Raw genomic sequence first — 26,006 nt, forward strand, 5'->3', positions numbered from 1 at the left:
TAATACCAACATTACCAAATCAGAGATCTTGATTTTTTTTTTTTTCATACTTTGTATTGCTCTTTTTTTTGGGTAAATGATCATGTTATGCATACGCATCACAAATAAATGCCAAACATCAGCCTATTTATCCTGCACAAATCAAGTAAAATGAAGGCCTGTTAAAATACTTTTTATTCCCCCACTAGCTTTCGTAGAATGACATTTACTCATAAGCCAGGTCTTGTCTATTCTTTTCAAGCTACTATTTCAGCCAGACTCTTATTTGCTTTTACACCTTCCCCTTACTCTGTATTTGTCAAATTCTTGTGTTGCTCAGATGCACGTCAAAACTTTGGAAATTTAAAATAACATATTCTTACTAGGCGGCACTACACTTTCAAAAGTAGTACTTGACTCTCGTTGTTCTACTGGAATACATTTCCAGATACAGCTTGGAGAAACACATAAACTGTAGGAATACTGAATCGTACAAAAGCATCAGCCTAAATTGTAGAGCAAATATTAACTAGCTAGTAGGATTAGGACAGCCAATTTTTACTAAAGTTGAAAAGAAATTTGCATAAAAGTCCCTCAGCACATTCTATAATTTTCATTATCTGTTTTTACTGAAAATAAGATCATCATAAATACAGCAAAATTTTATAAAACAATTCAAATAAAGAAAATTTAATCGTGAGCTACATTTATAAAATATTTCTAGTATGTGGTAACAACCAAGTTTATTTTAAAAATAAACTATTTATTTGGTTAGACACTTTTTTAAACTTCCAAAACCCTATGATTCGTTAGTATCACATTGGTTATTGCTAGCTGTTTCAGGACATTAACTATCCTCTCACATTACTTAGAAAGATATTGGGTACCATCTGTTCTTGCAAGAGATTTAAGTATACATCTATTAGATATCATGCTATTTATTTAATTCAGTACCCGCTTCCCATTGTTGTATCTTCTGAAAAAAAAAAGTCAATTTAATTACAAGGAATAAAGATAATCTCTTCTACCAGGCTGCTCTGTCATCACAAGAGCAGAGAGGGAACCTGTATAAAGTAGGTTGCAGGCGTTCCAAAGAGTAAAACTAACAGCACTTAACATTTAACAAAGATCTAACAAAACCAGAATATATGGCACTTAAAAAAAAAATTGCTGTAAGCCAAGGGCTTGTCTAAATCAATCTCAGCACATCTGTCTGATGTAGAGCGTAAACAGGATTAGAGTTGGATTTATCTGCTTGACGCTAATTGTACTCACAGTTTCTGCACATGTCCACTTTTTTTTTTTTCCAAATACAGCTTGGAAAAAAAAAAAACAACCCTGCCTGGATATATGAATTTCTAAGAAGTTTTATGCCCCTATTTATCCTCTCACTGATTTCAAGCAATGAGGCTACCTGACATTTTTCCTATTTATGGTAGTCTAATCTCTTATTTAATAAAAAATTATGTTTAAATACACCACACTGAGCTAAATCAAAGGGTGAGGGTCTAATACGCTCAAATACAATTTAATTATAAATAGCAACCCAAATTTTAATTAGTTAAGGGTGTTAAACTAGGCTTTAAACAAATAGATTTTTACATATGTTTACAGCAAAATTGATGAAAACATACATAAAGAAGAAAGCAGTACTACTGAAAAATAGAACAGTTTGGAAAGAGAAGGGTGTTATCAAAATATAAACACCAACACTTCAAGAATAAAACACTTATTGGACTGTTTTTCTACCACAGAGGCCCAACATCTAGAAGTGGTACTTGATGACTTAATTTCCGTAACAAATATCTGGAAAACAGTAGAAAATACACATGAAATGTGACTGTGTAATTCAAGTACGAGGATTGGACAGGAAGGAAAATGTGTTATACTCCCCTGGTCATAAATTCTTCCTATGACCTTTGGCAAGACACCTAGCCCCACTTAACTACATTTAACAGATAAATCTCTTATGCATTTTAGGCTCTCTGTCCCATTACACTCTCAACGTTTACTTCATTAATAGTTGGTTGCTATAACTGAGTGCAGTGTAACATAATAGAAATACTTAGAAATAAAAATTATCAAGACTATACCAAAGAAAAGACAGTGATCAACGGTAGTTATTATAGAACTGATTACAGATCATCCTACACTGTATAAACACTATTTTCAGAATAGCCATTCAGGATATGCAATATACATCTGCATTATATATATAGCTACATAATAATATAATAAGGATATAACTGCATTAATACAAAATGGAAAAGGAAATAAATAGAATAAAAAATGAAACTAATTTCGACAATGTATCTACAAATTTAGGCTTAGGAATATTTCAAATTAATATGATAACGCCTAACACATATAAACTAGGAACTGTTAAGCCCATTTTTTTCTTCCTGTAGTCTGCAAAGCACAGTAAGTAGCACGCAACTGATTCATAAAACCTCTACAGTTTTCAGTTACAACTTTGATTAAGGACTGACAATGAGAAATATAAAGGAGTGCCTATGATCGTTGTTGCCAGAAGAGCTGAGAATCACTGTATAGCTCATCAGGCTATTTAACATTAATTTAAATACCAAACATGAGACAGAAAAGCTATTTTCAGAACATCTGAGTTTTCAAGGTTGTTTTTTTTTTTTTATTTCAAAAAGACAGGTCATGCAACACTTTGGCAAAATTTGACACTACACCTCTTACTCTCTTCCGCAAGCAGAGAAAGCAAAATTGCACTTTCTGCTTGGCAAGGGCATCAAACAGTAAGCTGAGGAGACGAAGGGACAGCAAGGGCCAGGTTGGGGAGGGGCTGTGTTTTCTTTGAAGATTACTTTATGCTACTCTAGTCCTTTCAAATGATGTTGTAAGAGAAGCATAACACAACCAAGGTCCTAATCTAAAAAAATGTTTCTCAGACTGTGTATAATGACCTCAGGAGCATCAAGGAGTTCAGAAGTACTACAAAGTACTGAAGAGATGCATCTCTGTTCCTCCAGAGCTGGAGAGTAAAAGCAGGTGTAACTACTAACTTCATCTTTTAATGGCAGCTATTCACTTGCAGCAACAGCTGTAGTCCTTCGGGGCAGAAAATTGAGCTTAAAAACATCTGTCAGGAATACAACTGATTTTCATCCTCTGTCTCTCAAGAATGTGAGGGTGAAGGGATGTATTTTGCCAAGCCAATGCAATACCTTGCCGCTAATCCCTCTTCCAACACAGGCACCTACCCTCCCTCACTGATACAACTGTATAGTCCAGCCCTTTTCCTTATGTCTGGCACTGGGCAAAACCAAGCTGAGTCAATTCAGCTCCCTAAAGTAACACAGATTGTCCACTCTATTTTTAGCTTTTGTGCTGCCATGGTCTTCTGACAAGTTGTTTAATATGATCAGTTCAACACAAGTCCTACAAAACCAGAGGTGCTTCAAAGCGACAAGAAAATACACAACAGGGCAGAAGGAAGGACTGGGACTGTCTCCTTTCACCAGCAGGAAGCCAACATGGTTGGAGCCAATCTGCTGTGCATTTTCACTTCCAATTGCTAACTCCCCAAAGATCGCACACACAGATCATAGAATCAACAAGAGTCAGCAAGAACTGGGAAAGATGCACAATGTTTTCTCTTAATTTTTTAGAGCTCCATTTACATCTTATCAACTAAAAAAATTGTAAGTCTCAGAATAAAACTCTGCTTTATAAACCTATAACGGCACATTAAGGTAGTTTTGCTGGAGAGGAAGTTACACACTATTTTAATACAGCAGGAAAAAGCATTATTCACTACTCCAGCTCAAAGAAATCATCTTATTTCAAGTAGTATCATACTATCTCTAAAAATAATATTATTATGAAGAATAATTGATATATTAAAAAAAACAAATAGTATTCTTGAATAAATATGTACTTCAGGATCCAATTTTTCAAACTCAGATCAAAAAAAACCAACCAACAAACAAAAAACCCCGGTAACTTTCCTATGCAAATCTGAGATCATGGGATAAAGGCTTTTACAAGATAACATAAATTACATTATTTTATTTCTCTGTCCAGTAATTCTTACAAATAATTAAAAAAAGACAAAATGTGATAAAGACAACAATATAAAACTGGCTTTGATGGTCTTGTGCAAGTTTCAATGCATTCTCCAGAAAGTGAAAAGTTTTTTCATTCTTTGCTCAGAGTATTTCTTGGCAATTTTACTATATTCATAGCATGAGTAAACACATCTAAACCGGCAGCCTCCTACCTTTCATCCTCCCGTCTTGCCTCTCTCCATGTTTCAACCTCTGCTTTCCCCCAAGACCCCTTGAGCAGCTGATTCCAATGTTCTCCATCACATCTTTTAAGGACTAAGCCTCATACTTCTGAACATCCTTATCAAACCTAGAGGGCTGTTGCAGATACATGCCTCTGTGCCCAGCATCGTATCATCACAGCAACTGCAGGAAGAGCAGCTTCAGGAGACATTTGGTGTAAGTCCTTGAAGTCCTGAGTTGGATCATGCTCAAGGACTTTAAATTTGGGTAAGGTTCACACCACCTTTAAAAGATGGCAATAGGCAAATTTCTGACAAAAAACTACCGCAGCTAAACTGCCCAGTTCTGGCTGAATCAAAATGAAAGATGATGCTGGCAACTGGCAGAGCAAACACGGGAACAGTTCAATGAATCCCATAGCATAAGGGCAGAGTTTAGTACAGTTCAGAGGTTATCTTTCCTGGAGCTGACTCCCCCTGGAGCAGAGACGGACCTGGGGACTTCCCCTCTGAGCGCCACCAGATCTCAAGAGTGACACCTGGACCCAGTATCCTGGGTCTCCGTGATGTCCCAGCAGGCCATGGACAGGACCACCATCTTGTAATGAGGCTCATTAGACATCTATCCATCAAGCTTTCATTAATGTCTTGATCCATCTCTGGTTTAGAGCAGTGAAGTACCTTGCTTATTAATTACAGGCTAATGGCAGAACTTTGTCCAAAAAACATACCCAACTTGGTAGTTTGAAAAGAAGCCAAATAGCTTCCTGAATAAATATCTCCATAGATAAGTGTGATTAAAGCTTAGCACAAGGCCTAATGCTGTTCCACACAAGAAGTGTCACCTTAAGGAAGCGTTTCCCCTTCCTTCCCCAACAAAGAATTTGAGGGAGGTGATGAAATGAAAAATATCCACCCTAAAAAGATCTACTGGGAATAATGCTGTGCAGAACACCACCACTAGCTGAAAGGAAGCAAGGCAGACACCGAGTGATTCTGAACCTGAAGCATTCGAGAGGATGCACGCAGCAAAGACTGTGGTTTTAAATAGTTAAATTTCCTCATTAACACCACACCAAGAAAGAGGTCACTGAAAATAAACGTATTACAGAAAGCTACATTTTATGTGAAGAATATGGCCCACACACTGCCTAATTTCATAATATGATTGGAAAAGTAGCAGCAAACCTTTTATGAAGTGCCTGAAACTTTGGGGCTTTTAATGTAATAAGTTAAAGGAGTTACGTAACAGATTTCGGAGTAACAACACGGTAACTAACTAACTAACATCAATGATTTCCATCATTGTGTAAAACCTCTGCAAGCACAAGCATCAGATTAAATGACTAGTCTCATATAGACCAACAATACGACCATAATATAATGGAATTCATTAAAAGAGAGAGATTTATGAAATAAAGCAGAAGACTGGGATCTAATAGCTTACATGATTCAGTACAATGGGGCTTGCAGAGCTGAAAGATACTAGAGAATCTCCAAAGAGGAAACATGAGCTTAATTTTACATTCATTTGAAAAAAATCTCATGCATACATGCTGTTTTGTACCTACTAACATATGTCATAATCATGGCAATTACTTCTGTCATTTCAGAAAATGAGAGGGAATCAAAATAGCCTCTTATGGCCACGTGACATCAGTGACTTCTATTAACTACAAGTTAATAATTAGTTCTACTTGGACTCCTCCCAGCACAAGATTTGCTTCAGCCTCAAATACAAATTTACAAACCACCCACAGTGCTAAACATCAGTGTTTCAGAGAACTCTACATGCCTCAAATATCTGAATTTTGGTCTTTTCTGGAAAAGATTTTCAAGCCAACATTTTCTTCCGGAAAAAAGAACAGACACATCCCATTCTAAACAAAGGACAATTTCCTTCCTGAAGCTATTGCTAATTCATGTATATTAGCAACTCGTGCTTTTAGGTATTGAAGCATAGCTATCAGCTGTTAGATAAGCTCATCCATAAATTTCTCATTGATTAACAGCTACATGTTTGGCTTCATCCTCATTGATCTTTGGTCTATTTTTTCAGGAGCTTTCTTCATACACTCAGCCCTCCTTTGTGTCAATCTGTCTGCACCGTCTACACTAGCCCAAGGGTAGAAGACAGCAACAGCACCACCAGAATCCTCTGACAAGCATAAAACCCTTCCCTCACCCCAGCACTCTTCAGCTCAGTTGCCACATAGGAAAAGGAAGAATGTAAACTACACCACTTTGCCTGCAGGGATGAATGAATCCTATTTTGTTCACGTATGCCACACTTCTAACAGACTTAAAAGAAACGCAACAAGAAACCTCACAGAATTTTGTTAGATGATCTTTGAAATATACATGGGGTTTTTCCCCCCCTTCCTCTTAACGGAGCTGTTCGTATTTCTCTAACTTTGTAAAATATTTTGGCCCATTAAAAATATACTTTATACATGATATATGTATAGTACAAAAATGGCTTAGAATACAATGCAAAATTTAAGGTATACTTACTCAATGGTGCAGTATACAAATTAGCCCTTCATATAAAGAGAAAGCTTACAAAAAGCTTCCTGGTATTACAATTATTGTTATTATATGGAATTGACTACATTTGCAGTGATGCATAATCCTGTGACTGAGGAAATTACATTCTCAGATTTTCATCAATTTTTATATTTTGTTTGTAGCTTAACACAATGACAAAGCTCTCACAGAAGATTTGATACCAATATGATGTGACACAACTGAACCCAACCTTAATTTCACTCACAGTAAGAAATCACAGGATTAAGTAACACTGTGCAGTCTTTTAGAAAAGTTTATTGCTTCCAGATGGATGCAAGTTTCCTTTCAGCACTGATTGTATCTTCTGTACACAGGGTGCCAATGTTACTATAAATATAGACAAAAGCAGTTATAAAGATAAATTATTAAAATATTGACATAAACAGGCTCATACAATACTGCCTCTCTTCACAAAGCAAGGACAGCTACATTAGGGTGATGCATGTATCAGAAACGTTCAATATCAAAACATGTACACCTTTTTAGAAATTACAGCCCGTATATGAACAAGCACAAATTTACAAGGTATCCATAAAATGACTTCTAATTCAAACTGCGTGCTCTTTGCCCCATGTTGTGTAGCGCCATGTGTTTCACTGCATGGTGCATACTACCAAGATGTCCACCTGTGCCCGTGTATCTGCGCAGCAAGCTAAGGATATGCTTACTTCATATAGCAGCAGAACTGTTGAATACACACTGCAATACACTTATGTCGAAATAAAACTAAAAATTGCAAATAACAAATGTCTTTAACCTAATTTAAATTTCGAACCACGTACCTAAGACACTGGCAAAGCGTACCAACAGCTCTACAAAATGTTTTCCAGAAAAAAAAAATAATTCTGGGGATTATCTGATTAGACTGTAAGAAAATGATATATAATGCTATTTTGGAAATCAAAATACACTCAAAAATTTTCAGGTACAGCCCGTAATTTGAGTTATTTTAATGTTTTATGTTGTTACCCAGTTCAGGAATTATAAGAATAAATGGTAATGAGTCATTTAAAATCCATTATTTGAAATTTTCATGAGATTCTCAAAAATCAAAAGATCTCCATCTTGGTTTTGATTTGTGTAATAACCAGTGCATAAAGTAGAATATATTAATGCATTTTAAAGAACGTGCAGAATCTATTAAACTCGTCGTGAATAAAATTTTAGCATCGAGTACCATGAAATTCAAAATTAACTATCAGCATAGAAATAACTTCCACTATTACATCAAACTACATTAGTATACTAAGTTACAGAAACCTACTTATTTCCTGACAGGCACATCAACTGCTTCAAAACAGAGTCCCTAGACAAAAAAACAGCAACAAAACCCACCACCTTTAAATTTTCCATGATGACTTTCATCCTTGCATGCACCAGCAGTCTCCTATCTATTTTAAGCAAATTCCTTGACATCTCCTCATCTATTCCTCTTAACTCCAGTATGATAACTGTAGCTAATTGCAGCCTATTCCTAATCCTAGTACTAAGTAGTACAAAAATCAAAGAGAAAGACTAACTGATTGACATATCAAAAAAAACAGTTTCAGATGAGTTTTCACTCTTGGAGAAACATGCGTCAGATCAGAAAGACACAACTCAAACGTCTCATAATACATATGAATTTTTACTATTCCAAACTTTTAAATGATAGCATTACACCAAATGGACACATACGTACAGGGGTTGCCACTATGAGGTTGATGTAAGATTCTTACTTGCAGATCCTAAGAATTTTACTCACAGCATAAAGATCCTGCATATGATTGCAGTATCAGAGAGCTTCATATTCCAAGCACCCATACACCAACTAACAGAGATGCATCTTCAGACTGTCTCCAGCAGGCGCTTGCAGAGTGTGCACGTTATTGTTACCGTTCTATCCAAATTTTCCTCTATCGCAATATTAAACTTACCTCACTCATTTAAAAGTAAATTTAACACATCTGAGTTTCTACACATATCCGGCCGCACATTACAAATCAGACAATAATCTTTGACAGCCTTAAAGTGAAACAGTGCAAGAAAATTATCACCACCTGTGTTCAAGAATTAATTACAATAGACAACCTTGGCACACATCTTTAAGCTGTTGACATAACAAATGGGTGTTTTACATTGAGAGTCATCTTCCACCCTCTGAATATCAGAAATCTTCCAAAAAAAATGTATGGAAATACCAGCTAAGCATATTAAAGTTGCACTTTTTCCTACCTTGAGGTTGATGAAACTAATTACTCCTCTGGAATGGTTTGTAATGGTTTCAGACTTATATCATATACAAGTTTAGCTATTGTATTTGGAATTTAACTTCCCTTCTCCACAATAAAAATAAAAAACCCCAACACTATAGTAATTATAAACATACATATAAACAATATTTTCAAGGCACTAATGATTAAGAAATGCCGGTTTCCCATACAGTCTGCTACTGTATTGTAATTCTTAAAAACATGTAATAAAATTAACCTCGATATTTTGTCAAAGAACACACATTCTTTAAACTATATCAATCCACCAACAAAAATATGTACCTTTTAAATAGAAGGTTAGGCAAACTGAAGTTCAAATTCTACCAAGAAAGCTTGCTTAGTAGTGCAAATACAGATGGAGTTACAGACTAGTGTGCATGTGTGCTTTTACGTAAAATATAATTTAAATATAATCTAACAGGTTTCTGGTACGTAAGACCAGCAATACCAGATCAGAGCAAAAGTCCATCTGTCCCAGTATCTTATGTCAAACCATAGCCATAAGCAGATGCTAAGAGAAGAGAAGGAATAAAGCAAGCATTTATTCTATTTTCCACTAATACTTTTCCCCTCCCCACCTGTTTCCATTTGGGACACCCTGAACTGACTGCAGTTTCTACACATTTAACAGCACTCAAATGAGGCCTTGCTTCTCCAGCTGAATCCACAAAATCTTTTAGCATTAACAATATCCCTTGGCAGTAAGTTCTGCAGTTCTCTTACTTGCTGTGTGATTATTCCTTTAGTTTTGAGCCTGGTTCTTGCTAGCCTTATTAGATGCGTCGTATTTCTTACGCTGGAAGATGGAAAGCCATTGCCATCTACTCTCTCCAGGCCCCATCTCAACTGCCTCCCTTTCAGACCAAAGAGTGCCAGCCTAGTCTGTCACTCTCATCCAAGTGCCATTCCCGACCGTTAATCATTGTCACCCCCTGAACCTTCTCTAGTCCCACACCATCTTTGTTGATAACACCAGAACTGCACGCACTATTCAAGATGTGGTTAAACAACCTTTGGTTTATAGAGCATACAAACATCTGGTTTAGTCTCCATTTATGTTCTAATGACCCTTAACATAATAATCCTAACAACTGTTTAAGTGACAGATGACATTTTCCACATAATAAACCTATGATCATATAGAATCATAGAACTATAGACTGGTTAGAGTTGGAAGGGACCTTAAAGATCATCTAGTTCCAACCCCCTGCCCTGGTCAGGGACACCTCCCACTAGACCAGGCTGCTCAAAGCCCCATCCAGCCTGGCCTCGAACACCTCCAGGGATGGGGCATCCACAGCTTCCCTGGGCAACCTGTTCCAGTGTCTCACCACCCTCACAGTAAAGAATTTCTTCCTAATGTCTAATCCAAATCTCCCCTCTTTCACTTTAAAACCATTACCCCTCGTCCTATCACTACACTCCCTGATAAAGAGTCCCTCCCCAGCTTTCCTGTAGGTCCCCTTTAGGTACTGGAAGGCTGCTATAAGGTCTCCTCAGAGCCTTGCCTTCTCCAGGCGGAACAGCCCCAACTCTCTCAGCCTGTCCTCATAGGAGAGGTGCTCCACCCCTCTGATCATCTTTGTGGCCCTCCTCTGGACCCACTCCAACAGGTCTGTGTCCTTGCAATGTTAGGGGCCCCAGGTTAGGAATATAGGTTAGGAATGGTCTAGCTACAGCTCCTGATCTTGATCCCAGGCTGATGGCATTCAGATAAGAGATCAATACATTATACTAAGGTTAATTATATCAACTTTTGGACTCACTGTCCAATTACCCAGTTAAATCTGCAAAATGGTCACGTCTCTGAAGCTGTGCTGTAGGACATAACTGACAGTCTCTAAATGCTTTTCCACTCCTATTTTAACATTCCCCAAACAACAAAAAAAAAATCAGCATTTCTGCTTTTTCATGTTTATCCCATGCCATTTTTTCCTCTTCCATACTCCTTCCAGACCACATTGTTAATATACCAAAGGCATTGTGAACTTTTCAGGTAGCCTTCGCTCCATGAATTAGACAAAGAAAACAAACACTGGAAACAAAACAAACAGAAACATATTTAAGAACAGCTTCCTTTTTACTGTAAGTTCATTTTATTAGTCTGCTCCTGCATATAAACTAATATTGCTAAAATGTTAAACTTGCAAATGTAAAAAGCAGTAGCCACTTTAACGAAGACAAACAAGCATATATGTACAAATTACATTGCAAGTTTAGTACTGAATTTCTGTGTGTACGTTCCACAAATGGTTTCCGTAAAACAAGTGAGACCTAGGGACGAAATTTCAAAAACACCACCTGCTTGTTTCCATCATATTTTAAATAATTAACTCCTCAACAAATGTAAGTGCAGAAAAAAGCCTTTTTATTTCATTTTTGTTTGTACTACAGTAAACAAAAAAAAAAGAACTACAGACATTTATCAGGTACTCTCTTTTCTTCTGCTAAGCACTGTTTTCTAAAGCAATCATAGTTATTATTACTCCTCTATCACAAAAGATACATGGAACAGAAAAGGATTTGGAGGATATTCTTAGTTTAATCACAGCCTTGTTTAATGACTGTGTTGTAGTCAAGTGACCAAGAAACAGTCCATTTCACACAAAATATTCAGAAGCATTCTTTTTCCTTTAATAATACCAAGTTAAAAATAGACATCTATATACAACCTTCTCCCGATCATTGTAACATATCAATACATTTAGGTTTACTATAGGATGTGCCAACTGCAGAATTTACTAAATGAAACCACAAATCTGTTCAAAGTTTTACGTCAGCATGAGTTAGCACCATCTATAGCCATCTAACTGTTATTATTCACTTATGCTATGATAATTTTATTCACTGGTGCTATGAAAATTTTGATCTCTAACTAATTACCTCGCCTCCAGTTACACTATGTAGATGTGACAGAGCAGGCCTTTGGGAAGTCCAAAACCATCCAAGTATGAAATCTTTCAGTAGCTTTCTTGACAGAGCTGTTTGACGAGTCTCCAAAAGGCCCTGCGACAAACGGCGAACCAGGGAGAGGACTTGGACAAGAGCAATCTCATTTTGAACCATCTTCAGAGCAGTCAACAGATCAGACAGGCAAAGATGTGCTGTTTTCACACAGAAAGCCAGCAATTTAGCTGGAAATTTTTCCTATTTATTTTTATCAATTTATTTACAAGAATTTTCACTTAAGTTAGAATAACTTAGGCTCTTTTTTAAAAATCCATTTTCCTATAACATTATTTTTAAGTGAGAATACTTATTCTATTTCTCCTATGCTGGACTAAAACAATACAGAAAAATATAAACACAAGGACGATATTTAAACATCTGTCAAACAGGGTGTTTTAATACAACTATTAAGTCGAGCATTTAATTACTCAAACTCAGAGCAGCATCTGCAAAACAGCATTATATTTAGTTGTAAGTATTTATTGCAGCTACCCTTAACTTGGTCATTTGTATGTCAAATTTTGTTTTTCCAAGACTGTCTGCACTGTGTAAAGAACTGTTTCCAGGATACGCATAATTGTGCAGTACATAACATCTGTTGCTTTGCATTTTCGGAGCTTTGCAAAGCATACTTTCCTATATTCACTTGAGTGTATAGACTGACAGAAGAGATTTATTGTCACAGTTCAAATAAACCCACAACTACGGCAATTACTCCATACTGAAAAGCATTTAAGTAACTCCCATCTTATATAGCCAAACAGACAAGAGCCAGGAAATCCAGAGTTCAGCACTGAATTCTGTTCATGAACAGATTTGTTTAAAATTGCAACACACAGGAAAGAAACAGCTACATGCTAGATTAGAGAACCGTGAGGTAAACCAAGTTACTAGATATTTTTTTCTCAAGAGATTAATATATTCTTACATCTACAATTAAACAAGAAACCAGGAAAGGGAGGAAGTTGCACCAGATCTTAAACATAAGAAGTAGAATTTTCTTTCATCAAATCCCTTACAGAAAGGCTACCATATTACCAAGGCTCGCATGAAAATTCAGCCTACAATTTTTATTTTTTACTTTAAAACACCTTTTTTTTTTTTTAAACAAACTTACTATCTGCATCTGTTATCACTTAAAGACCATGAGAGAAAACACCAGCTTCCATACTACTAGTAAGGAAAACTAATCATTCCTTGTAACATAAAGCCAATAGTGGGCATGGAAAATAATTTTTACCTCTTATACAAGTTATCCTAGGATCACACAAATGATTCGTGATCCACTCTGGTTTCTGAGCTCCAATTTTACAAAAATTAAGCTTTGTGGCTTACAATCATTCTGCATGCTCTGGCTTACAATCATATCACAAAACTCCAAATTAAGTGTGGCTTGAAGCATTTTCTTGGTTTTGCAGCTTAAGGGTTTACGTATTTATTGCATCAATCTCAAAGTGGCTAAGAGCTACGTTGTCATTGACAGATAATACATAAAGAGCTCCACATGAGTTCTGTGCTTTGTATTTTGTTTCTTTAATCTCTAACATTCACAAAATAACATTCAATATTTGGCATTTACAGTGGACACTATGTTAAAATGTTTCACAACATTCAGCTAGGGTGGCAAACGTAAATCACACCAAAAAAATTCTTTTAATCACATACCCAACCATCAAAGAATAAAATGAGGATTACTCTTTAATCTTAAAAAGAAACAAGCTAGGAAAATTTGGGGAAGGAATAAAATCAGAAGCACCCTCTCAATCTGTACATCAGCATTTTTAAACGCTCCCACTTACGAGCACGATAAAGATACAAATACAGCTCAAGGCTTCAGACAAAAGCAGTCATCTCCCAGCACCAAACTCATTCCCAAAAGATAAACTCAGCTAAGACTTGCCTACACCATAAACAAGCCACTCCTCATAACAGTACCTAAATAACGGGGACTGTGATGTTGTCTGAAAATCAGCTTATTGATTCTGCTCCAAGAAAGAACTGGTGATATTGGTAATTCTAGTATCACATAACTTCCAGGTTTGTGGGACATTCCTTGTTGCTCTGATGGAGCTACGTTATGAGGGGGGGGGTTTATGATTTTTATGAGTCCATGAGGAAACACAACAGGAAAAGAGTTACCTTGAGACCTTACAGGAAGCAAAATGTTCTCATTCAATAGTGCATTTTTGATCTGCGTACTTTGATAGTAACAAAATACATGTTCATCAAGAAATTTAGGTTCAACCAAGAAAGCCATAAACACATTTTAAATGAGTTAACTAATTTTTTGTTTCCTTTAGCAACACTGTCACTGGAAAGTAGAAGTCAATTACTTTTAACTTCAAAATCACCTTTGAAATTAATACAGTTTGGAGTAAAACAGGTATAACTAGATGACAATGCGTATCAATAAATGAAGCTAAAGAAGTACCAGAAACCTAATTGTTTTTCAAAATATTAAGTCTCATGCATGCTTAAATACACATTTAACTTTTAAAACCACAAACAGTATTATGTGAAAGTAACTACTATCTCTATACAAGCATACCTCATATGTTGGAAACAAAATAATTAGCCACTTTTCCGAATGACAAAAAATCAAGACGCCACTTTTTCCTGCAGAGGGCCACAGAAAAACAGTTTGACAGTAAAGTCTGAAGTCCTACAAAAAGGATTTCTATGCTCAGCCAGAGTGCAGAAATAGGAAATACCAATGTCTTCGACTCTTCATTGTAGCTACATAGCATCCATTTACCCAGATAATATCTACATGTGAAAGAGACATTATATTACAACTTGGTAATTCATCCAAGAGGAGGAGCATCCAAAATGCTAAGAACCCATTTTTGGTTGCAGTTACAGGGTTATGACTTTTCTGCCAGTTACAGTGCCGTGCGTGCAAATGAATTTCAGTTGCGCTTGCAACTTCACTTACTCAGCTACACTTGGACAGTGATGCCTGAACTGGTATCACCGTCCAAAGGATCTGCGCTTCAACTAAAGTGGGAAGGGTTCCTAAACTGCAAGAGGGGAGTTCCAAAACTTCTTCCCTAGTGAAATAGTTTGAGAAATACCATCCTTATACTTAGTCTTCAGACGCAAGTATTTTTGAGGCAACCTAAACAGTTGGAAGGAGGAAGTTCTAGTCACTAACAAGTTAGCAGATTTAATAAAAAAATAAATAAAACCATTAAATAGTATTTTAAAAGGTTAATTTATTAACTTTGCAGCTGCAATCAACTCTGTAGTATGTCAGAGAATGGTGAAACCCAATTAACTCAAACATTGACCGTTAATGTCTATGAGACAGGAATCAATTTAGAAAAGGATCTTAGTATAATGCAATCCTATAGCAGTCCCAGTAGTAGATGACAAAAAGGTCACATTTTGAAAGGAAACAGCAGATACCACCACAAAACTAGCAGATGTTCCTAAAGGATCATCTGTACAAAAACATAAGCATATGTGAGAGAAATCCAACACTATCACAAAATCAGTTGGTGTCTAACATAATAGCAGTTCCTTATGGCAATATGGTAAGATGTGTATCACATACGCAACACATTATGGTTTTTTGTCTGCACATACTGTTACAACATAAGTTATAAAAACTGGAACCACTGATTTCCTTGAAAGGAAAACATTAGTTCCATGACCCACTAATGTTAAGGTACACAAAAACTTCAGATCTATGTTCTCAGATTTTTCAGAAGAAGGATAAAAATATTTTTAGAGTACTAAGTGAACTGAAGTAAAAACTTCCTTCTAAAGGCAGCATATAATACAGTTAGATATACCTAAAAGAAACAGCAAACATAAAGGAATTCCTTCTATCCAGTACCTATTTGTTTGTTTATTTTTTGCAGAATTGCAACAGCATCTATTACCTGCTGCTTTTGTAACACATAGTTAACAAGTAAGACATCTACAATGAAAGGAAAATTGTTTATCTAAGTTTTGTTTATCTTGACTCCAATGAGAGCAGATGTCAGACTTTCCTGCTTTATTTTTATTTCTATTTTGTAACTGTAAAATAAAGACAGAAATGCGTTAATCTGAGCATGTATTTTGCCAAGATACAAAATAAGAAAATGCAAAAGAACATCATATTCTCAATTTTGAACTTGTTCATTACCATGAACAGTTACAACTATGGGAGCAAGCTTTTTTGGATTTACCATAGCAGAAGACCCCATTAGACACCATGATCCCAACAACTATCTCACGCAAGGTGCTACAGAACCACATTCTACACGCAGTCCAAGGAGAGAAACAGCCGCAGACAAAGAAAGTAGGCAGCAGTCTCAGATTTCAGGTGGCCAAGCTATTCATCAGATTTTGTATGTGTTTCCTGTAGACATTACAAAAAAAAAAAAAAAAAAAAAAAGGATTTCAGGAATCAGGAATTATGTAGCTTCTTGGACATTTACAGAGCACTGCTTCTAACTGTAAGGGATTGCCTGAAAGAAATCATGCATTATCCAATAAACTACACTCGAAAAGTCAAGGTAAGTTGGCAACATTTGATGCAACAGAAAACACATAAAGGTGCACAGTAGAGGGGTACAAATTCAGGGATGATATGGTAAAATGGCAACCAACAAAAGATTACAATAGCATCTAGAATACAAAAGAGAGGTAAAAAAAAAATAAGTAGTGTTTCTCAAAGGCTGAAGAACAGATTCAGAAATTGAGATACAAGATTTAGGTGGGATTTGCCTGCATACTGGTTTTAATGACTTAAAAAGAACATTAATTTACACTGAGGAAGGGCCTCTTAACCCTATATCACTATCACAGACATGAAAATAGCACTAGCATGGACATCACAGATTGGATAGTATATCAACTTTTTTTTAAATATACACTTCTGGATTCTTTCCATCATTGTATATAAGCAAGACCATCAATTTACTCTTGCACACCTCTGCACAGAAAGCTTAGGCAGAAGAGTTGGCAATTATTCCATGGACAGGAAAATTATGGAAGTTTGATAATTATTTTGTTTTTTAAATAAACTTGCATCCTACCTCTCTTTACCTCACCACATTATTATGTCTCCTCTGACTTTCTAGGGATTTCCCTACCCTGTATCAGACATACCTCATGCATTATAGCATCACCCTGCATGTCTTCCTATCTGCCCAGCAACAGCTTCAGTTTCCCCTCCACTCACTGATATCCCTCTCCATAGTACCCACAAATCCCTCTCACACCCATATGGCACTTCACCAAAATCCTTAATATATCAGCTCACCCCACGGCAGTATTCTTGATCGCTCCTCGATTCCTACCTATCTTTCTTCAATTGGCCTGTTCCGCAGCCAAAATATCAGCACCAGCTACGTCTGGCTCGTTGCTGGTGTGCCAACTGCCTGATGATGCAGAATCGGGCAAGCACCCAGCCACCCAGTCCCTCACTCGCCAGGCAGGCACGGGAGATGAATAAAGCAGAGCATCGCCTTATCTATAACAGTATATGGCAAGGTATAATTATTACACAGTGCAACAGGAAAAATGAAGAGGGGAAGAAAAAAAATAAACACCAACCCAACCACAAAACCAAAACCTATCACCTTTAGGCAAGTCTAAAACTTGCCATTTTATGGCCTACAAGAGCTTTAAGGTAACAAAACCCACCATATCACCAATAGAAAGTGTTTTGCATTAAAAAGAAAAGGCCTCAAAGAAGAGTTACTATGCTGTGTGAAAGCTATATAAATCTTGTTATTTCAAACTCACGTAGCTCCCTACAACTAACACACGCTCCAACTTAACATGCATGTAAGCCCAAACATACACAAATAGAATTTGCAAGACCTAGCATAGAAACTTATTCTCCGCAACAAAGATTTAAATATCTGATCTCTCTCTTTGGAGGCAGAGAATTAAACTAATGTTAATTCCTTTCAACATAAACAGAGAGGTGCATAAAGATGTGAAATACAAGAAAACCACCAGAAAGCATGAAACAACATAAATTGTTCCACAAACAAGGGGCCATGAACTGATCCGCTGATAAAGCATAAAAGACACACCGAGAATCAAAACATTATGTCTAGAAGTCACCTGAAATAAAGAACAAATTTTAAGAGACCTTTAATTAGTATACTCCATTTCCTGAAATATTTTTAATTTTTTATAAAAAGTTGTAAATTAATAAATTCTTTTGCAGTTTCATGCAGCATTTACCTAAAAGACATTAATTTTATGGACTTCCTTGAAAAAAAAATTTAAGTGTGTCTTACAAGTTCAGACGCCACGGGGTTGTTTAAAACTGCATGCTTTCTTCCTTCAATTTACTTCTTAAAGCCATATATTAATGTGATACGTGTACATCTCACCCTTAGTTACACTTCATATTATTTATCTTTATGTCTCTTCCCTAAAAACAGTTTTCCTATTTGGACAATAGATAAGCCACTTAGAGAAATTATGTTCTCTACACGTCAGAAGTAGAATCAAAAGCTTTGAATTTGACCAACGTGGAACTTCAGTAATTCGCATTTTGTAACAGCCAGTTCCCATTTCCATTATTCCTGACTGACCGATAGACTGACAGATGTCTTACTTTAGAGATCCCAAACAGACTATTGGTATCTATTTCAGCCACATCTGTTCCTAAATAGCCTTGGCAGCAGGCCACTATGCACTCGGAATTAATTTTAAGTCCTTTATTGCTAACTCTTTCACTGTTGCAATACATCAGTGCTCTTTTTTTTTTCTTATTGCTGCACTTATGTAAAATATTTATAAATCTATATTTTAGATTAACATCAACAACTATAGTATACTATATATAAGAATAGTATACTTAACACATTGATCTTTTTTACTTCATTATGAAAATATATATTCATTAATACATTAACCGCTGGATTGCTCCAGAGATCTCACTTTCTTATTCATCAATTCATTTAGAATATTATGTTCTATTACTTATATTTAAAAAGCAAGTTTTATCCAAGTTATTAGTATCCAAACACTCAGTCCAGCCTACATGCTATCAGTCTGAGAACAACTTCATATACCCTTCAGTCAAGTACACTACACACACAAGAAACTACACACATAAAAAGAAACTACGCGTATAAAAAGTTTTTCATAATGATCAAAAGCCTCCGGACTTCACATACCAGTAAAACACTGAGCCAGTCTTGTTCTGTTTCCTATTTGCCAGAAATCTGCTGAAAAACTACAGTTACTGTAAATTGTGAAATTCTGTGGCAATCTTTAAAAAGATGATGAAGGCTTTAAAAAAATATCAGGAATAAAGTTCTTATTCAAAAACAAGAAACAAGCCATATTGGACGAATGGCATAAGGACGACCGAATTGACACTATTTGTACTGAAACTGTTCTAAAATACAAATGATTCCTGCATCCACTGCTGCTGATCCCCTACATGTCATTAGCTTTTAAACTTTAGCCATACAAAAAAATTTAAAAAAAAAAATCCACTCTGAGCATTTGTTCTTAAATGTAAATGTTTATTTTTCCATCATTCAGTCATTCTTATTATCTTCTGGGAACTTCTAAAAATCACATAGAATTTTCAAATCTATACTAAAGGTAGCTTTCTCTGATATGGTTTTGAAGCAGCATCCAAAAGGAGAAGCATCAATTTGGGGATGGATTATTAATACAGAGAGAGAAGTCTTGTTTTTTCATAATTTCAGTATTTATATTTATAGCATAGGAAAATCACTCAGAAAGAAGCCAGAGGAAAAAAAACCTAACTACTGACTGTGAGCTCCACTTCTCATTGCAACGCTGGGTGCATTGTTAACAGCCAGCAACCAGCAATGGGTCAGAGGGTACCCAGCTCCAGACAGAAGAAAAGGCTGAGCCAAGCTGCACGCCCGGACCGTAACTGTGGCGTTTTGGAGGGGGCAGCTGAGCCATGCCTCGCACTGCCGGCATTCCCACAGGACACATTCATTTCCTCAGGCTCCACATCCAGTTGCCTGCCCAGGCCTTACTTCTGCCCAAAGTTTTGTCGTAATAGAGAACACGCAAAATTCATAATGGGTCACGCTTATTAGAGAGGAGGCTGCTCGGGAGCTTGCTACAAGGTCTGGAGAGTGAACAACAAAGGAGGCCATCAGAAATCCTCAGCGAACACTGGTAGTCAAAAAACTCAAGGAGACAGAAGCTGAAGAAAACAAAGGGAAGGTAAAGAAGGAAGTCTGCCTGATAATCACACTGTCAAAAACTCCACAGAAACAGTGCAGTGGGGCAGAACTACACATAAATGAGCGTGACATGATCGAGCCCAGGCATAGCAGATGTCACCTGCTTGGGAACTTTAAGCTGGAGCTTTCAGTTCTATTTAGGAGAAGCTGAAGAAGCCAAGGCTGTACAAGCTACCACATGTAAGGACATATAATAACAACCACGTAATTGCGGATGACAAATTACAACTTCAGCAAGTCAGGAATACTTTTGGGGAATTATTGGGGATGGGAGGTCAGGGAAAATGGGAGAAAGCAATTACCTGGGAGCTCTCTGACTTGACAGACTGGAGTGACTGCCATAGAAGGTCTTTTCCTAAAATAGGAACTGCAGAGGTAAAACCATCCTGACCTACTGTATCCAAGACGGAAAGAAAAACAGACAAGACTTTTGTTGAATTCATCCCTGTGAGGGCAACAAGCCCTACACAGTGAATTTTTCAGCTCTTAGTTCATCTGCAGTCACCGACAGGTACATGTAGAGCCACGCTGGCCTGAAGGAAGGGGTCACAAGTATCCTTCTGAATGCTGCTTGGGTAGACCATTGTGTTCCCACCACAAAGTGGCCAGAAGGATAGAAGGGTCTCAGAAACAAACTAATAGTCTTCCTTTTAAGATTATTTCATTCTCAAAGAGAGCCTGGAACAGCTACAGGTGACATAGTGGTGGCATCTATACCAACAGAGGAACTGAAAATCCCTTTATCTTCAATGTCAGTACTTGACATTTAAGAATTTGGAAATCCTATAGTAAAAATTCATAGCCTACCAGAGACTTCAGGAAAAACCCAGCATTTGGAAGACACCACTGTCTTTTCCACTGAAGTTAGTAAAGAAGTAGGACGTTAAGAGCGTCTCAGAAACCAAAACATTTAGCAGCTCAATGCTACATAGTACAAAACCAAATTGGAAAACACAAAGAATTATCGGCATATATTTAATACATGTGCAGGAAAAGCCCAAATCCTGATAAAATTGACACCAACTTGTCAGTGCTGCTTTCCATAAGACTCCTGAAGTCCTGCCATCTGCAACATGTGTGACTTTAAGCACTGCATACTTTATTACCTTGCAGGAGCTAAGACAGAAAAGCTCCCCATGTTTGTATGAGTAATCTAAGGATGAAAAGATCTTAACACAAAGTAGCAATTTAAGGGGGTGGACTTTTCCTAGGGAAAAAAAAAAAAAAAAAAAAAGGAACCAGAATACACTCCCATCCCTTGAAGCATGAAGCAATACATACAAAAATTCATTCTTCTTGTCTGTACCTTAAAATCCTTCACTGGTGACAATTAAAAGAAAACTGTGGACTCTAGCTCCTGATATATGACAATTCAAGCTACATTAAAGTAGCCAGAACATAAAGTGGCTATCAAATTAGAGCACTGCGCACAGAACTAAATAATTAATAAATCAGACTTCAGATCATATACACAGAGACCTGTAGTTAATCCCAAAAGGGAAGGAAGAGGCTACAGCATTGTGTAACAGCATTAAAAAGGCAGCCCAACTGGCTCCACAAGAGGAAGGACTGTACACACATCACTGCAGCTGTCATTCAAACTCAACGGTCCTGCTGAAAAGCAGGTATTTTAGTCTGAGCACAACACTGCCTTAAGACAGTTACGCCATTCGGAGGGTAAGAATCAATAGCTGTGCATGGCATCACGTTAGTTTGATTTCAGTAGCTCTGGTATCCCAACATGGGTACACGAAATGAAGCATAACGACTTCAGCTGTGAACATCTGAGTATTTCTCTGCAGCAGCAGCACTGGAATCACAGGCTTCCACACTACTCTAAAGGCTCTGCAGCATACAGACTGCCCTGAAGAGGAACAGATTACTTTAACATAGAAAAGCTGGCATGTGAAAGAAACTTTGTTTCTCTGTATGCTGAGTTTACAGCTGTTGGATCTTACCCATATGAAACTTTAATTTCTGTCCAAAATAATACTGATATTTTAGGCCTGGACAAGCTAACCGTACCATACCAGAAGGCAGGTGCGCTGCCTGGATACTCTGCATTCCTGAACACAACTTTGATTCCTCTTTCACATAAGTACTGGGAGGTCACTGCACTATACAAGCACTTTTAAGCGTGCATATTTAGTTTTGAAAGTAAATTCATATTTTCACAGTTCCTAGGATAAAAAAAAAAAAAAGACTATTTGGATAAGTTTAAAGAGCATTCGTTTTCTTCTATAACTTTTGTGTATAATGTTTCAATTGATGAAGCCCTTTATAACAGCACTTTCTCACAGCGTATTGCTTTATCGGAAAAGCACAGGGCAAGGATGACTTGCCACGGAAGCCTCATCACAAAACCCAGGCACATCTCACAAAACCATACCCACCTCTACGCACTCCAGTTTATGTACCTGTCAAAGAGGTTAAGCCAAAGAAAGCTGATGTAGCAGGAACAAAAACAAATCCTCTTACTGCCCTGCCTGGGGCTAAGAAGCCATAAAAACACCATCTCTTACATTTTGTCCTTTTTGTATCACCCGCCAAGAAGTAAAGGCTCTTGCCAGGAAGAGTCGGTCCAGATACAGGACACTTATTGCCTTATGAACAATTTTTTTTTTCCTTAATCACCAGCATAACCTTGAAGGGAAGGGACACCCCACTGACTTTAACCAGTTTGCTGCAACCCTGTTTTAACCCCCTCGCCCTGTCCGGAGAGGCCCCGGCCGCAGCCCGCCTTCCCCCCGCAGCGCCGCGGGGAAGCCGCCTCGCCCCGCCCCGCCCGGCCCCGCCGCCCGCTCCCGGGGCCTGGGCCCGGCCCCTGCGGCACCCCCCGCCCCGCCCCGCCCCGGCCCACCTGTGGGGCTCTCGGGCAGGATGGGGCTCCAACGGAGCCGCCGGGCGCTCAGCACCACGTCGCAGCTCCTCTTGCTGATCTCGAAGATGCCCCTGAGGAGCGGCTCCTCTCCCGCCTCGGCCGGCGGGGCCGCCGCCGGCAGCGGGGCCACTCGCCGCCGCCGCTCCTCGGGCGCTGCCGCTGAGAAGCGAGCGGCGCCCCCAGCCGCCGCCTGCGCCCCCCGCTCGGGCCAGGCCCGTCGCTGCGAGCGGAGGGAGGGGGCCGAGGCTCCCAGCATGGCGGCGGCACCGCCACCGCCACCCCGCCAAACCGGCCCGCTGCCGGCGTCCCGGCTGCTGCCAAGGCAGCGCCCGCCCCGCCCCGCGGGCGGGGCCGCGGCAGCCCAGGGGCCGGCGGGAGGGCGCCCGTTCCGGGCCGGGAGAGGCGGTGTCGCACGCGCGGCCGGCCGTCCCCTCACAGGCAGCGGCGGGAGAGGAGCGGGCCGGGCTGTCCGGGGCTCTTCGCGGGGGAAACCTCTCCCTCCGCCGCTGAGCGGGAGCGGAGCCCTCGCTGCTGCCGGTGGGTCAGGGAGACCGGGCCGGTGCCGCGGCCCTCCTACTACCCGCTGAGGCCTCCCCGGGACCCCAAGTTGGGTACGGTAACAGCGGGAACGGTTCACAGGCACTCGGGCTTCTTACGGTTCTGTTCCCCTGAGTTACTCCCCCGAGGAGAGCAATGAAGGAATTCCTATACTATGCCAATACTCGATGATCTTTGGGGTCCTTTCCAACCCGAACCCTTCTGTGATTCCCTAGCTACAGAAGCTTGTTTTGTCAGATTACCGCGTGTCTTCTGCTTTCCTGTTGACACGAAACGGGTGTGATTATTTAGCTTTAGAAAACTGCAACATGAAGTTGTAATAGCCCTTTCATACTAAAGAGGTCCAGTTTTTCACAGGTTGTGTCTATGGCTTAGCCTTAAGATAAATACCATGCTGACATCCCTGCTGCAAAACGGGGTATGATCGTAAACCTAGGTGGAGGTATCACAATTATACATACCCTTATAGCAATGTGGGAACACAGTGACTCAGAATCGAATAAAAACTCATACATTAGACTCTCCATCAAGCGGTAAATGCAGAAAGCGTACCCAGAATGTTGCACAGTCATCCCGCACCCTCAAAGCTTCAACGCAGAGCAGGGGAGACACGCTTCTTTGCTCCCGCTCTGTAAATGATAGATTTTACTGTCTGGAGGTGTGACAGCTTTACTCACGGGTGCTGTAAGATTGACTGATGACAATCACGTTACAGCTCTGGCATCAACTCCCATTTATAAGGTGCTCCTGAGCCCGTAAGGGCTTAACTTGAAGGAAAACAGCAAGGTGGGTTTTTTTTAGTTCTGAGTTGTATGATGTCATGTTGGCTTATTAGTGCATGAAAAGGACATTTTTAAACATGCAGTTTAGTAATTTTATCTCTAGTATTTATAAGACAAATATACATTGCCCCTCTAAAAAATAAAGTGATAAATTAAAAATATTGCCTTTGGCAGGTCAATATACATTACAGTTCAAGCCACATGTCAAAAATATCCAAGGCTCTTCCTATGATTTATGTTGCTTTAGAAGAGAAATGCTGTTCCAGGTAAGGAAATCTCATTGTCTGCAATCAAACCAGCCGAGAGTCCATGAGATGACACATGATTTCACAACTGTTAAGCTGCCTTCCTTAATAGTTCCAGAAAAACCTGTACCAAGCCGCTAATTATATAGCTAAGAAAAGTTACAAGACGCATTTTAAAAGTCGCTACAGTACAGCTCTTTGGTACATATTTCCACCTAGTACTTTGCCAAGTTTAAAGTACGCTCTGAATACTTGTTAAATATACAACCTGTAAATGCTCTTCAGTTTTCATCGAGCCATTGATACAGCTTTCACTGCAACGCAGCCCTCACCAATTTGCCTTTCTGAATCATAACACGACCGCGTAGTTTCTGCTTGCTTAAAGCTGTTAGTGTCAATAGTCTTATTCTGACTTTAATTTTGTCAATATTTTTTGTCCCTTAGATCTTCTTTGTTGGGATATAAGTATCTTGACTGCAGAGTAATTGGATAAAATAAAGTGTAAACAAATGAAATTATGTGTAAACTGTGGAAGTTTAATGCAAAATAGTATTTTTTTGCCTAAAGATAACCGAGTGACAAAGCAAGAAAAACTGCGAGCCAAACAAACAAGCTTGCTTTACCAATTTGTCATTCTGGTACAACAGTAGATGAACCAATTAAACTTGTGTCTGTTATTTGGCATCGGTGATCTTTAATGTGTTTGCGTTGATGTCATTCAAAAGGAAAGCTAAATCATTAACTAGAAGATAAAGCACAACATGAAACTGGATATAGTTGAATCAATTTTGAGGCTGTGTGCCCTTTATAATCCCCTGTAGTCATTTGTATTTTTTTCTGGGACCATTTATTAACCCATCCCATCTATGTATATAATATATTGTCGCCAGGTAATTTCTCATAAGGTACAGGAAAGGATAAGCTGATAACTGTCTTAGCACTATAAAATAATACTGTTTTCAGGACCATCAGTAGAAGACTTACAGTTCCTAAGAGACTTGTAATACCCTTTGATTAATGTCATTAAAACTTCTGCACCTTTTTATTGGCATTGCTTGAAAGGAGTATTAAATCAGTAACTTAAGATACTAAAATCATAGAATCCTTTAAGTTGGAAATAACCTTTAAGATCACCGAGTCCAGCCATAAACCTAACGCTGTCCAGTCCACCACTAAACCATGTCCCTCGGTGCCACATCCACACATCTTTTAATGTAGTAAAAACATAAAATAGTAAGAGAACTGCATACAGTAACAAAAACCGTAGGAGGAACATACAAGCCTATTCACTCTTTGTTCACAAATGCTCAGTCCCCACAATCCTTCTTAAGTCTGAGAC

The 26,006-nt window shown here is 38.4% G+C and overlaps 1 protein-coding gene across 3 annotated transcripts in view; it reads right to left on the minus strand.

Annotated features, from left to right (window-relative positions):
* The window catches only part of CERKL (ceramide kinase like), a 57,850-nt gene extending 34,435 nt beyond the window's left edge, over positions 1-23,415 (minus strand). The window contains exons 1-3 of one of the 3 annotated variants that reach the window (XM_063340270.1): positions 23,062-23,197; positions 17,264-17,473; positions 16,185-16,357 (exon numbers count right to left, since the gene is read on the minus strand). In XM_063340270.1, the coding sequence (XP_063196340.1) occupies positions 16,185-16,254 (70 nt within the window). In that variant the 5' untranslated portion in view covers positions 16,255-16,357; positions 17,264-17,473; positions 23,062-23,197. Of the gene's footprint in view, positions 1-16,184; positions 16,358-17,263; positions 17,474-23,061 lie in introns of all 3 variants that reach the window. The other 2 variants (XM_063340269.1, XM_063340268.1) reach the window with 2 other exon arrangements.
* Positions 23,416-26,006: the final 2,591 nt, after the last annotated feature.

Source organism: Chroicocephalus ridibundus, chromosome 7 (genome assembly GCF_963924245.1).
Source record: "Chroicocephalus ridibundus chromosome 7, bChrRid1.1, whole genome shotgun sequence".
NCBI classification, from domain to species: domain Eukaryota; kingdom Metazoa; phylum Chordata; class Aves; order Charadriiformes; family Laridae; genus Chroicocephalus; species Chroicocephalus ridibundus.